We start from the raw sequence: 14,415 nt of genomic DNA, 5'->3' as shown, positions 1-14,415 counted from the left end.
CTCACTTTGTAGACCAGGCTGGCCTCGAACTCAGAAATCTGCCTGCCTCTGCCTCCCGAGTGCTGGGAATTAAAGGTGTGCGCCACCACGCCTGGCTCCTCTTTAAATTTTTGTCTCATTTGTGTATTCTACTTGATCGTGTTTAATTTGGACTTCACAACTTTTTCTACTTCAATAACTGCACCCATAATAGCATCAATTCCTGTCTTCCACTGGGTGCTCCTGTTTATTCACAGAACTTCATGTTCTTTGGAATTAGGAATCCCTTAATCTGTGAAAGGTCTTCTGCATGTCTTAAACAAGAACTAAACTGGTAAGTTCAATGTGAGTGCTTAGAGTCAGCACTCAGTGTGAAGTGAAAAAATACTAGAGATTTTCAATTATCTAAATAGATTTGCTACAATCTATTTGTGAACTTTAAACCCCCATGTCTATGCAGGGCAGCCCTCTTACTCCTCTTACTCCCTTGGGCTATTTTGTCAGAGTCAGTGTATGGGTCAGGATCCAAGGAATACACATGCATGAAGATCCCACTACACTGCAAACAATTAGGTAGTCATTGTTTTTATTCTTATTACTCAGGGTTTTCCTGCTATAGATGAGTATGTGAGTTGTACAGAACAGTATTGCATCACAGTGAAACTGGTATAGACCAGTTTCTAGGATATATGAGAAGGTGAAAAACGTGGTGGGTTTGCCTAGCCCCTCAGCATTAGTGCAAGACTGCTTTGGCAGGGTAACAGTTTTCCACCCTCAAATATACTGTCTCCCTTTCCAGAGAAACTATGTGAGGCAAGATGTCATATGTTTAAAATCCTTAACTCTGAAAAGAAAAAAGTCTCACCCTCAAAACAAATAATCAACTCTTTAGGGGTTGGGGCACTTGAGGCTGACCTTTTACTGTTCTGAGTACTGCAAACTTCTAAGAGCTGGGTGAGGCAGTACATGCGTCTCAGCTTCGGCTTCGGCTCCCTGTATCTCATATCATCACCTTAGGAAGTTCTCGGATAAGATACAGATATGATCACTTTTGACATTTTTTCCACTACAGCTCCAGTACCCTAGCTCATGCAGAATCAGGAAGCTGGTAGGCCTATGAGTCAGGGGACAAAGACTGATTCCTAATTTGACTTGTTGACCTGAACTTATCAACTTAAAGTCCAGCATAGAGACCTTACATTCTTTTCTTTTTATGTTTTTACTATGGCTGTCTATGTATCTATCAATCATCTAGCTAGCTAAACAGTTAGTAGTTTTATTTTTATTTTTGGCAGCACTTGAGATTAAACTTTGGCCTTTGCACATGCTAGATAAGAGGTTTATCACTGAGCCGTATCTCCAGCCCAATACTCAAGTATCTTAAGGTTCTACTTCTCTCAGTCTTAAAACAAAACAAAACAACAACAACAAAAGCCATTAAACATTTATTAAATGTCAACTGAGTGACCCTATTTCCCAAGGACAACTGCGAAGATGACTGGGGTCCTCTCTTCTTTTTTCTTTACTTCTGTTTTGCTTGTTTCTTATTGTTCCCAAGATGGGATCTCAGACTGGCTCAAACTCACGATCCTTCGCCTTTGCTTCTGAAGTGCTAGGGTTAACTACGTGCTGTCCTACCTAGTTGGGTATCTCCAGTCTTGGAGAGAAAGCCCCGAGAAAAATCACTGCAACATAATGAACACAAGTCTACAGGCACTTGTGCTGCCAATGTCAAATCATGTGTGGCATGTAGGGTCAGCAGATTCAGCAGCTCTTCAAGCATTATGAAGACCAGAGATAACTTTCCTCCTTATGTTGTTTTTCTTGGTCTGGTCAATTGTGAAAATACCCTTAAATAAGTAGGAAAAAAACTTTGCAGGAGCATCAACTCTTAACTCACTGGTTGTGCTTGGACCTTTAAATAAATAATAGGTGAGAGTCTTTTGAAATCCATGACAGGCTTAGGCTAGTCTAGGGTCACCATCAACAGATGAATGGATATAAAAAAAAATGTAGTGCCTACACACAGTGGGATATTATTTAGTCATAATGAGGAATGAAGCCTTGACATTTGTACCAAATGAGTGAAACTGGAGGATGTTATATCAAGTAGAGAAAAGCCAAAAACAGAAAGACTGTTCTATTATATGCAGATGCTAGAAATGTCAACCTGAACGATCAAGTTAGGGTTGTGGGTGTGAGGATAAAGAGAGACTGTGTTTGATGGGTCTGTACTGTGTTCACCTGCTGACCAGGGTGTTGTTTTTAAGTCCAGCAGTTGGATGAAGATGTGTCTTTATGTGTAGCTCATTCTGGGCAAGTTGTCCCAAGCATTTTATTTCAATACATTCTTGGGTTTTACTTACATTAGGAGATAATCTTCTTTATTTATGATTTGAATTCCTTATCTACTGGTTTACTTTTCTTCCTTAGGTCTTTAGCATGTGCTGCCTTTATGCTCATTCTTCTGTAGTTCTTTGTAGTTATTTTATATTACTTATTTTGCATTATTTTGTTATTTTATAGTTATAAATTATCTAGCAGTCCTACCTGCTGTTTCTTTAAAGAGAAAGTCTTCACTCTTTGTTTTTCTTCTGGGTCAGTCTGATTTCCCAATTGAATCTTCCTTTCCTTCTTGATTTTTAGTTTTCAGATCTTTCATGTCTATTTAAAACTCATGTTGTTTGATAATCACAGGATACAAGGACTGCTGCAAATCTACCTTTTTTCTTTTGTATCTTTTATGATTTAATTCAGTCCTTTAGTAATATGACTAGGATTTGGAGGTGTAGCTCCAGGCCGATGTGCATATCTAGCATGCATAAGGCCCTGTGTTCAATCCCCAATATTGTCAAAACACTAATAATAGTAATTCTATGTCCAGCTTGTTTTGTAAGTCTGTCTTCCTGGTGTGTGTTAATTGTCTGTAAACACATTATTTTTTTTCCCCTCATTCCCTCTGACTGCTACATATGCAGCTAGAGACACGAGCTCTGGGGGTGCTGGTTAGTTCATATTGTTGCTGCACCTATAGGGTTGCAGACCCCTTCAGCTCCTTGAGTACTTTCTCTAGCTCTTCTATTGGGGACCCTGTGTTCCATCTGATAGCTGACTGTGAGCTAGGCACTTCTGTGTTTGCCAGGCACTGGCATAGCCTTAAAAGAGACAGCTATATCAGGGTCCTTTCAGCAAAATCTTGCTGGTGTATGCAATAGTGTCTGCGTTTGGTGGCTGATTATGGGATGGACTCCTGGGTGGGGCAGTTTTTGGATGGTCCATCCTTTCATCTCAGATCCAAACTTTGTCTCTGTAACCCCTTTTATGGGAGTTTTGTTTCCAATTCAAAGAAGGGGCGAGGTGTCCACATTTTGGTCTTCCTTCTTCTTGAGTTTCATGTGTTTTATAGATTGTATCTTGGGTATTCTAGGTTTCAGGGCTAATACCCACTTATCAGTGAGTGCATATCATGTGAGTACTTTTGAGATTGGGTTACCTCACTCAGGATGATGCCCTCCAGATCCATCCATTTGCCAAGGAATTTCATAAATACATTGTTTTTAATAGCTGAGTAGTATTCCATTGTGTAAATGTACCACATTTTCTGTATCCATTCCTCTGTTGAGGAACATCGCAGTTCTTTCCAGCTTCTGGCTATTATAAATAAGGCTGCTATGAACATAGTGGAGCATGTGGTCTTATTACCAGTTGGAACATCTTCTGGATATATGCCCAGGAGAGGAATTGCTGGATCCTCCGGTAGTACTATGTGCAATTTTCTGAGAAACCACCAGACTGATTTCCAGAGTGGTTTTACAAGCTTGCAGTCCTACCAACAATGGAGGAGTGTTCCTCTTTCTCCACATCCTCACTAGCATCTGCTGTCCCCTGAATTTTTGATCTTAGCCATTCTGACTGGTGTGAGGTGGATTTGCTATTTTTTAAAGAGAGAGCAATTGACAGGATGGTGTTGCATATATTTGGTAGTTATTGAATTTTTAAATATAATCTTCATGTCTGATAACTTCTTAATTCTCAAAATTTTAATAAAGTGACAATGTAGACCAAAGTTGTGAATATCATCTTTGTGTTATAATAAAATTTTTACTCTATAATTTATGAAAATGGAGCATTCAAAATAATTTTATGGGTACACTAGATACATATCTCAACTATCAGAAGCAATGTTTCCATTTGGCCTTGAGTGCTAGGCCCCAGTATTGACCCTGTTTGTTTCCATAACAACGGGAGAAGGCTGTGCTGCTGATACTTCCTTGGAGCTGCCTCTTCCTAGCTTTACCTTGTACTAGGATATTATTCTGGTTTATTATGCATATAGGTTTGTGCATGTGCATGTGTGTGTGTGAGGGGGGTGTCCTGCAGAGTGACAAGCTCTGGGAGACGACATGAAGGCAATTTGACAAAATTGCTTTGGTTCAGACTTTGGGAGTCTGGTGTGAAGTAGTTTATTTTAGACATATTTGAGCACAGCACAAGTTGGTGAAAATTATTCTGGTGATAATCAACCTAGTCCGACATGCACAACAAAGCATGTCTAAATCTCTCTGAGGAAGAAAGTGAGCTAAATGCAGAGCAGACTTGACTACATTGAAACTCTGTGCAAAGTCTATAAAGATAGGTTTTATAAATTGATCGAGAAAAAAAAATGATCTGAAAGAAAATCTGGTGCGGGAAAATCTCCAGGCACACAGGTAGGGTAAAGGTAACTAGGTTAGAAAGCCAGTCTGCTCCAGCCTTTTGGGCAGAGAAGGGGTTTTGTATTCCTTCCCTTGAAGGAACAACCCTGTGTGCTGTGGTGGCTGTGAAGGAAAAGGTGGAACGGAGAGTGAGGGCATTAGTCTAGAATGGCTCCAGGAGCACTCGTGAAAGAGTAAATGGATCTGGGCAGGGTTGTTGTGAGGCTCAGAGGGGAAAACAGATGGGTAGTTCCTACGGTGCCTTAAAACTGTTAAACCCCAGTGTTAAATCTGCCCTAAGTGTCTCAGCCCCATCCGCCTGCTCCTCGGTGTGCTGCTCACTGTGTGTCCCTCCAACCCCCATAAAGGGAGGCTATGGAAGTTCAGTCTTTCTTTCGTTAGTTTCACAGTCCTCCTGTCTCAGTCCAATCCTGGCAATATAGGCTTGCACCACCATGCCTGGCTAGAGCCCTGTCATTTCTCAAAGCACACTTGCTTCCCCCACCACATGTGCCTGACACAGTGGCTACATAGTGTGCGTATCAACATATCTCAGTCACAGATTCTTGACAGATGCCTCTTGGATACGCCAAATTCACTCTAAGGACTTTCCATGGTTATTCTTGTAGATGTGCAGAAAGGAGTCAAGTCCACACATGTTACTTGGCATTTTTGCTCCAGCTCATAATGGAAGCATGGGGCCATTTGGGAGTCCATGGGAGGCCACATTTTTCACATTTTTTGTGCTTTGTGTACATTATTTCAGTGCTAAACTGTCTCCAGGCAGAGTGCCGAAGTATTGCCTATGGTTCTTAAGCTCAAGAAGGCTTTGATGTGCTTTTTCAGAAAAAAATATGTGCTTGCCAAGCTTCTGTACATGAGTAATAGTGCTGTTGGCCATGATGTTGATGTTAATAAATTAAAAATATATATGAACAGGCCAGCGCAATGACTCAGCTGGCAAAGGCACATGCTGCTAAGTCTGACCCCTGAGTCAGGTCCCCTAAATTCACATGGTGAGGAGAGAACCAACTCCTATACCCTGTCTTCTGACCTTCGCTAGTATACTATGGCACATGTACCCAATAAACAAACAAACGAACAACAAGGTATGTCAAACAGAAACACAAATAATACTGTTATATACTGTTCACTTGGCAAAAATATTGTCTCAGAAGGCTTGTCAGGACCTAACCCTATGTTTCCTGAAAGAATGGCTCACTATTGGCCAGTACAATATTTGCAGTGACTTTATACAGCAGCCTGCAGGTACTACAAGCCAGTGTTAATTGCTCATAGCTCCTGTGGCAAATATTCAAACACCAAAGTGTACATATTTATTGTATATATATTCATTATTATACATATAAGCATACACATATATATGTAGAATTTGAAAATATAGAACTATATTAAACTAATTTTTTCTTTTGTCTTAAAATATATTTAGCCGTCTTATTATTACTTTCCACCTTTTGTAAATTAGCCTAAAAGAAGGTGTTTCTCTGTTATCTAGGATGCTGGAGAAATGGTTCGCTCCTTTGTTGGTGGTTTGGAACTTGTTGTCAACTTATTGAAGTCAGATAATAAAGAGGTCCTGGCAAGTGTCTGTGCTGCTATCACCAACATAGCAAAAGACCAGGAGAACTTAGCTGTTATTACAGACCACGGAGTTGTTCCTCTACTGTCCAAACTTGCCAATACAGTAAGTAATGCCTTGTTATCCTGAGATTCTCTCAGAACACAGTACAGTGAAAAACAAGGGGTATGAGTCTAGAGATCTAAGTTTGGGTTTAGTGCCCATTTCTGATGAAATATAAGATTTTCTTTAACTCCTTGAGCTTTCTTGAGACTGATAGGCACAAAGACATATTTTTATATGCAGAATATTAATATGTAAGATCTTTGTTAGGTAAAGTTTTTTAAATGACTTGTTGACAAGCAAAACTGTGGCAAATATAATTGCTATTATATAAATGCTAGCCATCGTCCCAGCTGCTGTCATTATTCTTAAGGTAGCTGTTCATTCCAACATTAGAAGTGGAATTGCTCTTCTCCCATCATAGAAGCCTAGACTATGACAAACTCAAACCAGAAGACTTTGGAAGTATTATACTATTTATCTAAAACTGTGACAGTTAAAGCAGGGCCTGGAGACAATGACTTCACTATGCCCAGAGCCATCTGAGCAGAGCTTACAGTACCACTTGGTAGGAGAGTGACAAACCAGAACTGTAAACACTGGAAGAATAGTCAGGGCAGGACACCCAGGACAACCAAACTCTCTCCGAGCATCTGTCAGACTTGGGGCAACATGTTCTGTGAGGGAAAACCATGGCATGCTCTGTTATTCTGTACAATCTGAGGTAACTCTAAGCAGGAAGTCTTGTCTGTATTAAGAAACTACAGAAGAGACACTGGAAACTACAGTAGAGATTACTACGTGTTGCTCTGTCTTTCCCTTTTCAGAAATTAATGTGGGATTTAGAGTTATCTATAGGTAAAAGCACTTGCCGCTCAAGCATGAGGGTCAAAGTGTAGATTTCTAGCACCTACACACTTATGAAGTGTATATATTGGCCTATCTGTAATCCCAGAGCATGGAAAACAGAGGTGAGGGGTCCACAGCAAGCTGGCTAATTAGAATAGCTAAATAAGCAAGACCTGGGTTCCAGGCAAGACTATACCTCAATTGGTAACACTGAAAGTGACCAAAGACAACACCCAAAGTCAACGCCTGACCTCCAGGTGCACCAGTATGCTCATACACACATGTGTACCTACATAGATGCAAGTACACATGTATGCCACACAGACACACACACACACACACATGCACACGTGCGCAAAACTGCAATAAGAAATAAATATAGGTTGAGTAAGTAGAATTAATCCACTCATCCCAATTAAATGAAGTACTCCTTGAAGAATACACAGTATTCTAGACATATTGTTATTATTAAGCAACTTGATCATTTATAAGGTTATTTTTACATGTGTGTGTGTATTCATACATGTGCATATACCATAATGTACACATGGAAGTCATAGGACAAGTTTCACTATGAGGGTCCAGGATGGAGCTCAGGTCACCAGTCTTGGTAGTAAACCCATTTACCTACTGGTCATTTTGTTGGCCCTGATTTGTAAGGTTTTGTTATGAGGTTTTGCCTGTTACTTAACAGGAAATCATGCTTCCTGAAACAAATGGCCAGTTTTAGACACTTGTCTCATCTTTGATAGCACCAATTATATTCAGTTCATAGAAAATTCAGTAAGGCCAGGCCCTTTAATCCCACCAATCAAGAGGTAGAGGCATGTAGATTAGAGACCAATATGGTCTACATAGTGAGTTCAAGATTAGAGCTACACCATGTCTCTCTCTCTATATATATGTGTATATATATATATATATATATATATATATATATATATATATNTATATATATATATATATATATATATATATATATATATATATGTGTGTGTGTGTGTGTGTGTATACATATATACATATGTGTATATATAATGCATATATAATATATAAAGAAATATATAAATATATTTAAATATATATGTACATCTGTATTTAAAAGAAAGAGAACCACAATTATAGTTCCTTCAAGGTACTTCCTAAGGAGTCAGTGAGTGTCCCCGCAGACTCCCTGGCCTCTCAGTGGGTAGCAGGCATGAAGTGCATTGATCTGGCTCCACAGAGTGACTACAGCACACACTCATTTCTTCCAGAATAATGACAAGCTGAGGCGTCACCTGGCAGAAGCCATCTCACGATGTTGTATGTGGGGAAGGAACAGAGTGGCCTTCGGTGAACACAAGGCAGTGGCTCCACTGGTGCGTTATCTGAAATCAAATGACACCAATGTTCATCGAGCTACAGCTCAGGCCTTGTACCAGCTCTCAGAAGATGCTGATAACTGCATCACTATGCATGAGAATGGTGCTGTAAAGGTACGTGGTTTCAACAGTCTGTGATCTAGTTTACAAATGTAGGGTGGAAAGACATGTAAGGAGCATTGTTCTACTAAAAAAACAAAAAAAGACTTAGTGGGCAAAGTTCTTGCTGTAAGAGATGTTCAAACACAGAGACCTGAGTTTGGGTCCCAGGAACCCCTGGACAGACCAGGTCTGCTACTTGTAGGGGTGGGGCAGGAGTGGGTGGGTGTTGGAGCATGAGAAGAGACAGGAGGATCCTGGGAGCTCAATGAACAGACAGTCCAGCTAATATATTGACTTCTGGCCTTCATAAATGTCAACCTCTGGCCACACATACAAACTTAAAAGCATGTTCATGTATATGTCACATCCATAATACAACTTTTTGCAAAAGGAATGTTTGGTTACGAAAACTATCTGTTCAGTAGGTCACAGTTGCATCTGAATTCTGCATTATCATGGTTTGTATTATAAAACTGTATAGAGATGGAGTTTCCTTAATCAGAGCCTATGTGAGTTCTTAGTAAAGTAATGATTTCTGAATTTGAACTACACTGAACACTGCCCAGCAAGCATTCATGAGTCTCTGTGATGCAGTGTTTACCTAGCACATAAATAATAAATGGCAGATAAATCCATTGCCATCTATGAACAGCAAGAGAAATGGCTGGAACAACTCTGGACCAAGGCTGGACAGCTATGGCATCCCAACAAAGGATAAATCTGAAGACAGATTGTTTTGTTTTTATTCTGCATCTGATTTGATACACTTTTAACTATCATATGCTTATGATAGACTTCTCATACAAACTTGAAATGTACCTATATATTTGAGCCATCTACATTTTGATGGTGATCAATACAAAAGTACTCAGGACACTGGGTATGCAGTACGTGTCTAAATCTAGCACTTGAGAAGCTGAGGCAGGAGGATCATAATTTTGGAGTCAACCTTGATAAAGGGGTGAAACCCTAACAAAAGCAGAACAACCGCCTGCAAAAAAAGAAAAAGCAAAAAATAAAACATAAAAAAAATCTTAGAGTACATTTATCTCTACCAGGAAAAAAACAAAAAAAAATCTTTTTATAACTTGTTCCCTTGCATAAGATAATTTTATTGTTTGCTACATTAATTCTAAGCCCCTGTTAGCCATATGCATTTATGCTGAAAATGTAAACCCAAACATGATGTCTTAGACAAGAGTGAGGAATCTCCATTTAGTTGTCTCCTCAGATCTAGATATGTCAGCGTGAAACATCTTAGCAAGAATAATGCTTTTAAAATGTAAACTGGTAATTTTCAGTCAACTATTTTAACTTACCCTTCAAACTTGCTATAGTTAAAAATGGGATGTCAATGTTTCTGACATTAAACCCAATTTACATTTAAATATGCCCATCTTTTCACTATAAATATGTTTTGTGGCACATAAGTTAGATGTATGTGCTTCTTCAAGCAAAAATAAAAAAAAAATCTGGCATAAAAGTAACTTTTAACTAACATTTTTAAAAAGTAAATTATTTTTAAAAATCAGCATGTTAACTTTATTGCTGCAGAGTGACATAAATGTTGTCCCTTTCATATGATTGCATCCACACTTTGCAAAGAAGACATGCCTGATTTTAAATTATCTGTTCTGCAACCGAACAAAGCTTGCACTGCATGTTTTAAGTCTGTAGGGTTTAAAAAAAAAAACGAAGCTATAAATGTTAAATAGCCTCATAAGATGTTTGGCATATAGCTCAAAACGTTTCAGATTTTGTAAAACTTATGTGTTGTGGCCCGTTGACATAATGGCATGCACAGAGTTCTTAAAGATTTCTTCTGATGCAAGACAATAGATAATAGCAGTCTGATCTGACAGTTTAAGCATGAGTCCTGCCTGCGTGTTCATTCATCCATACACTGCAGGTGTGTTAGAAGACAGAAAATGATGGAGACTGACAGAAAAGAGAAAATGAAGACATATGCTGGGCATGATGAGTGTGGAGGCTTTCCTGGGTCATTTTTAGAATTCATAGAGAAGCTTCTAGAAGTCTTGTACTTGTGTTTCTAACTGCCTGTCATTTTTACCAAAGGATAACTGAAGAGAACAGGTTTGGGGGACTGAACAACAAATTCATTTTAAATAGTAGCAAAGGGTCAGGAAGATGGCTCAGTTGGTTAAGTATCTGCCATAAAAGTACTAGTGCTTAGATACAATCCATAGCACGCATGTAAATGCTGGATATGCTCGAACACACAAGTCTGTAAGCCCATGCTGGGGAGGAAGAAATGATCCCTGAATCTCCTTATTGTCAGCCATCCTAGTGAAATCAACAAGCTCTAGGTTCAGGGAGAGACCTGTCTCAAAACTAAGGTGAGAGTCAACAAGAAAGACACTTGACATTGGCCCTCAGCTTTCAAAGGCCCATGCATATGAGTGCTTGAACATGCACACACACACACACACACACACACACACACACACACACACACGCACACACACACAAAATGATAGAAGAATGGCCTTCCCATGGGAGGTATCACACCAGGTGTAGAGTATGTGGCTGAGTGTGCACTGAGTAGGCCTCTCCATTTCCATCCTTCTCAGAGCAGCAGACCCGGTGGGCCTTGGGAGAAAGATGTGCTTTGCTTCTCTGCTTGCTTTTAAAGCACGTAGGGATGGCTCCCTGGGAGCTGGTAGAATAAGCAGTTTAGCAGTTACTTAGTTACTTTAAGGAAAGCCTCTAGGATTAACTCAGGCCTCATGTTAATAAAGAAGGTTCCAATTGATGAATGAGACAAGAAAATGTTGCTGTAGGCAGGTGTTTCTGTTCCTGAAGTAACTATGTCACATTAAACACATAGTAACTGTCTTTACAACAAAAAACAAAACAACAAAAAGACAAAACTTTAGCTTCCTAATGCTGCAACCCTTTAATACAGTTCCTCGTGTTGTTGTGACCTTCCACCATAACATTGTTTTCCTGGCTACTTCATTCATCTATAATTTTACTACTGTCATGAGTGGTAATGTAAATATTTTTGAGATAGAGGTTTGCCAAAGAGATCACCACCCACAGGTTGAGAACCACTGCTTTAGACTCACATAAGCTCCCATTTTCTCCTGTGATACATTCCTGGTGATTTCCCTGTCCTGTTCTGTTTTGGTGGGGCTGGAAAGCAAAGCAGGGCCTGACATGTGCTAGCAGATACTGTGCACTAACCTGCTCCCAAGATCCCCTCCTGACTCAGGTAATTGTTTCTGCCCTGCTCCATTCAAAGCCTGACAGTGTAACCACTTAGCCTGCAAACATTCCTGCTGTAGCTGCTGAGGACAAAATAATCAACAAGTTCTGACACAACCACCAGAATTGTCCTATTGTTCTAGTCATAATTCATGGTAGGGTCAGTTCCTGTGCCCAACAGTTTTCTCAACTGCTTTGGCTGGCATAGTGCCATCTGTCTGCTGAATGCTCTCCAGTAGGCATGTGGAGTGCAGCTCCAGGGGCAGGGATGAGAGCCTGCTACCTCGTGTGCTCAGCATTAGGGCTGTGTGAAAAGCAAGCTTGTCTACAGACAAGGAGTGCCAAGGCAAGCATGGTGGCACCTGCCCGGAGTCCCAAGACTGAGGAAGCTGAGACAGAAGATTGATTTGAGGCCAACCTGGGTTACAAAATGAGAGCCACTATCCCCATCTCAAAAATCCAAAACCAAACAAAAATAGAATGTCACATGACCCATGTATACAATAGTAATTTTTCTACAAGTTACAGTTTAAGGAAAGACTAAAAGTTGGTTTTAGCAATGACTCTTAGTCCATCCAATTTATCCAAAATAACTTGAAATAGACAGCCATTATAAAATTGTAAAATATTACACTACTTTTTCTTTTGAACCAAGTCTTTAAAATGTGGCATGTGTCTTACTGTGCCTCTCAGGGCAGAGCAGCCATGTCTGCAGTGTTCAGTGAGTGAGTGGCAGGGTCCTCAACTGGATGACTGAAACCGTATGGGGGGAACATGATGGTTCAGGGAGATATGGAGTCACAAATAAGCTAGACCTATCATTTTTACTATACAGTTTAGAGATGCCTGGGGGAATGTTTTCATTTTCACTTTGAAGACCTATAAATAGGAAGAGGAGCCGTGAAAGAAAACATGAAACTTTAAACAGTTACCCAGGAGTTCTAGGACCAATGGAAGAGTAGATTTCAGATGGTTTTATGTTTAAAATCAGCTAAGAGGTCAAGGGTTTCCTAACTCAACTCATCCTGTGTCTGAGGCTTCTCCAGAGAGAACCTCTTTTAAGTCTATGCATCACTCCCGTGCCCTACATATAATGGGATGGGAATAACTCAGCTGGATCCCCTGTGAATCAGCCGCTTGCATCATTCCGGAACCTTGTAGCTGAGCATGCAGACTTGTCTGTTGGACATTAGACTGAAAGTATGAGAAGTCAGACACATCACAGCTGCTTGCTAATTGGTACAGTTTCATCCTGAGGATGAAAGCACAAGGAGGGGAAGAAATTGTGTGTGTGTGTGTGTGAGGGGGGTAAGCACATCACTAAGGCAGGAAAAGGGATCAAGCTGAAGGCAGTGAGCACCTATGGAAGGCATTGGGCCTCTCCCATGGTGATATGGCAGTTAGTTTTGTAGATGTCTGAACCATATCAGCAAAAGTGGCTGTATAACTCAAGAAAAGGAAGGAAACTGAAAAAAAAAAACTGCAGAAAATAAAACCAGAAGTATGCCATTGGCAGAAGCAATCAGTAACCATTCAACGTGGACGGAGCAGAAAGGGTTGCCTTGGCTACCTCCTAGATGCTAGTCATACAGCAACCAGGAAGCCAACAGAAGAAATTCAGAATCACCCGTAGCATGAGGAAAGAAAAGCAACATGACAGTGTGTGTCATGAGAAGGGACAGAGCTCATGTAGGGCTTTTCAGTACATGTGTGATGTTTATTCCAAGTGTCTTCTCGCCATCAAAATTCTTAATTATTGTTTCCAACAATTATCTCATATTGCAGATATTCCAGAATGTCAGGACTATCCACTAGTGTAGAAATGGCAGGTCCATTAAATACACACCACATAGAGACCTTCCTCTGATGGAATGTGTCTTCTTCTCAATTTTATTTTTCCTTTGAATACTTCAGGGAGGGGTCAGCAAGGTTATATTCACATCTAATATGATGTTTGCATCTGACATTTTTCTAATTTTGCTTTCTTAACTTTAAGAGATCTTTATAGCATAATTAAGGTATAGTTATCAGGTGGATTCATGAGTTTAAAGTGTGCACCCCCTATAGTACACACACATACACATGTGCGTACAAAATTTTCATCAATTCAAGAGAATGACCCCAGTGTGTCCTGGTGTACCTAAGTGATAGGACTCTTCTCCTTGGGTCCAGACAGCATTTATTTGGTGTGTCCTGTTTGTCTGACTTCTACTCAGCTTAATTATTTTCACATTCGTCCACGTACTTACTAAGGGTTCTCTGTCCCTCTCTCTGTCTCTGTCTCTCTCTGTCTCTGTCTCTGTCTCTGTGTGTGTACGTGGTGTGTGTAAGGGTCTATTCCTCCATGCCTGTTGATACGGAGGTCAGAAGTTGATGTGAGGTGTCACTTTCTACCTCATATGTATGTATGTGTTTGTTTTATTATTTATTTATAGATGAAATCTCTATAAAGCTCTGGCTTGGAACTCTCTGGGTAGACTGTGCTGACTTCAAACTGAGTCTACTTGTGCCTCAGCATATACATCTTTTAGCTCATGGCAGTAGGCTAGGAATCATG

At 40.1% G+C, this 14,415-nt stretch overlaps 1 protein-coding gene across 1 annotated transcript in view; it reads left to right on the top strand.

Moving 5' to 3' along the window:
- The window catches only part of Armc4 (armadillo repeat containing 4), a 178,828-nt gene that overhangs the window by 125,798 nt on the left and 38,615 nt on the right, over positions 1-14,415 (top strand). Inside the window, exons 19-20 of the mRNA XM_021214791.2 lie at positions 6,190-6,378; positions 8,421-8,642. Coding sequence (XP_021070450.1) covers positions 6,190-6,378; positions 8,421-8,642 — 411 coding nt within the window. The remainder of the gene's footprint in view (positions 1-6,189; positions 6,379-8,420; positions 8,643-14,415) is intronic.

Source organism: Mus pahari, chromosome 15 (assembly GCF_900095145.1).
Source record: "Mus pahari chromosome 15, PAHARI_EIJ_v1.1, whole genome shotgun sequence".
Lineage (NCBI taxonomy): Eukaryota > Metazoa > Chordata > Mammalia > Rodentia > Muridae > Mus > Mus pahari.
The sequence above is the reverse complement of the archived record's forward strand: the minus strand, read 5'-3'. Positions and strand labels throughout refer to the sequence as shown.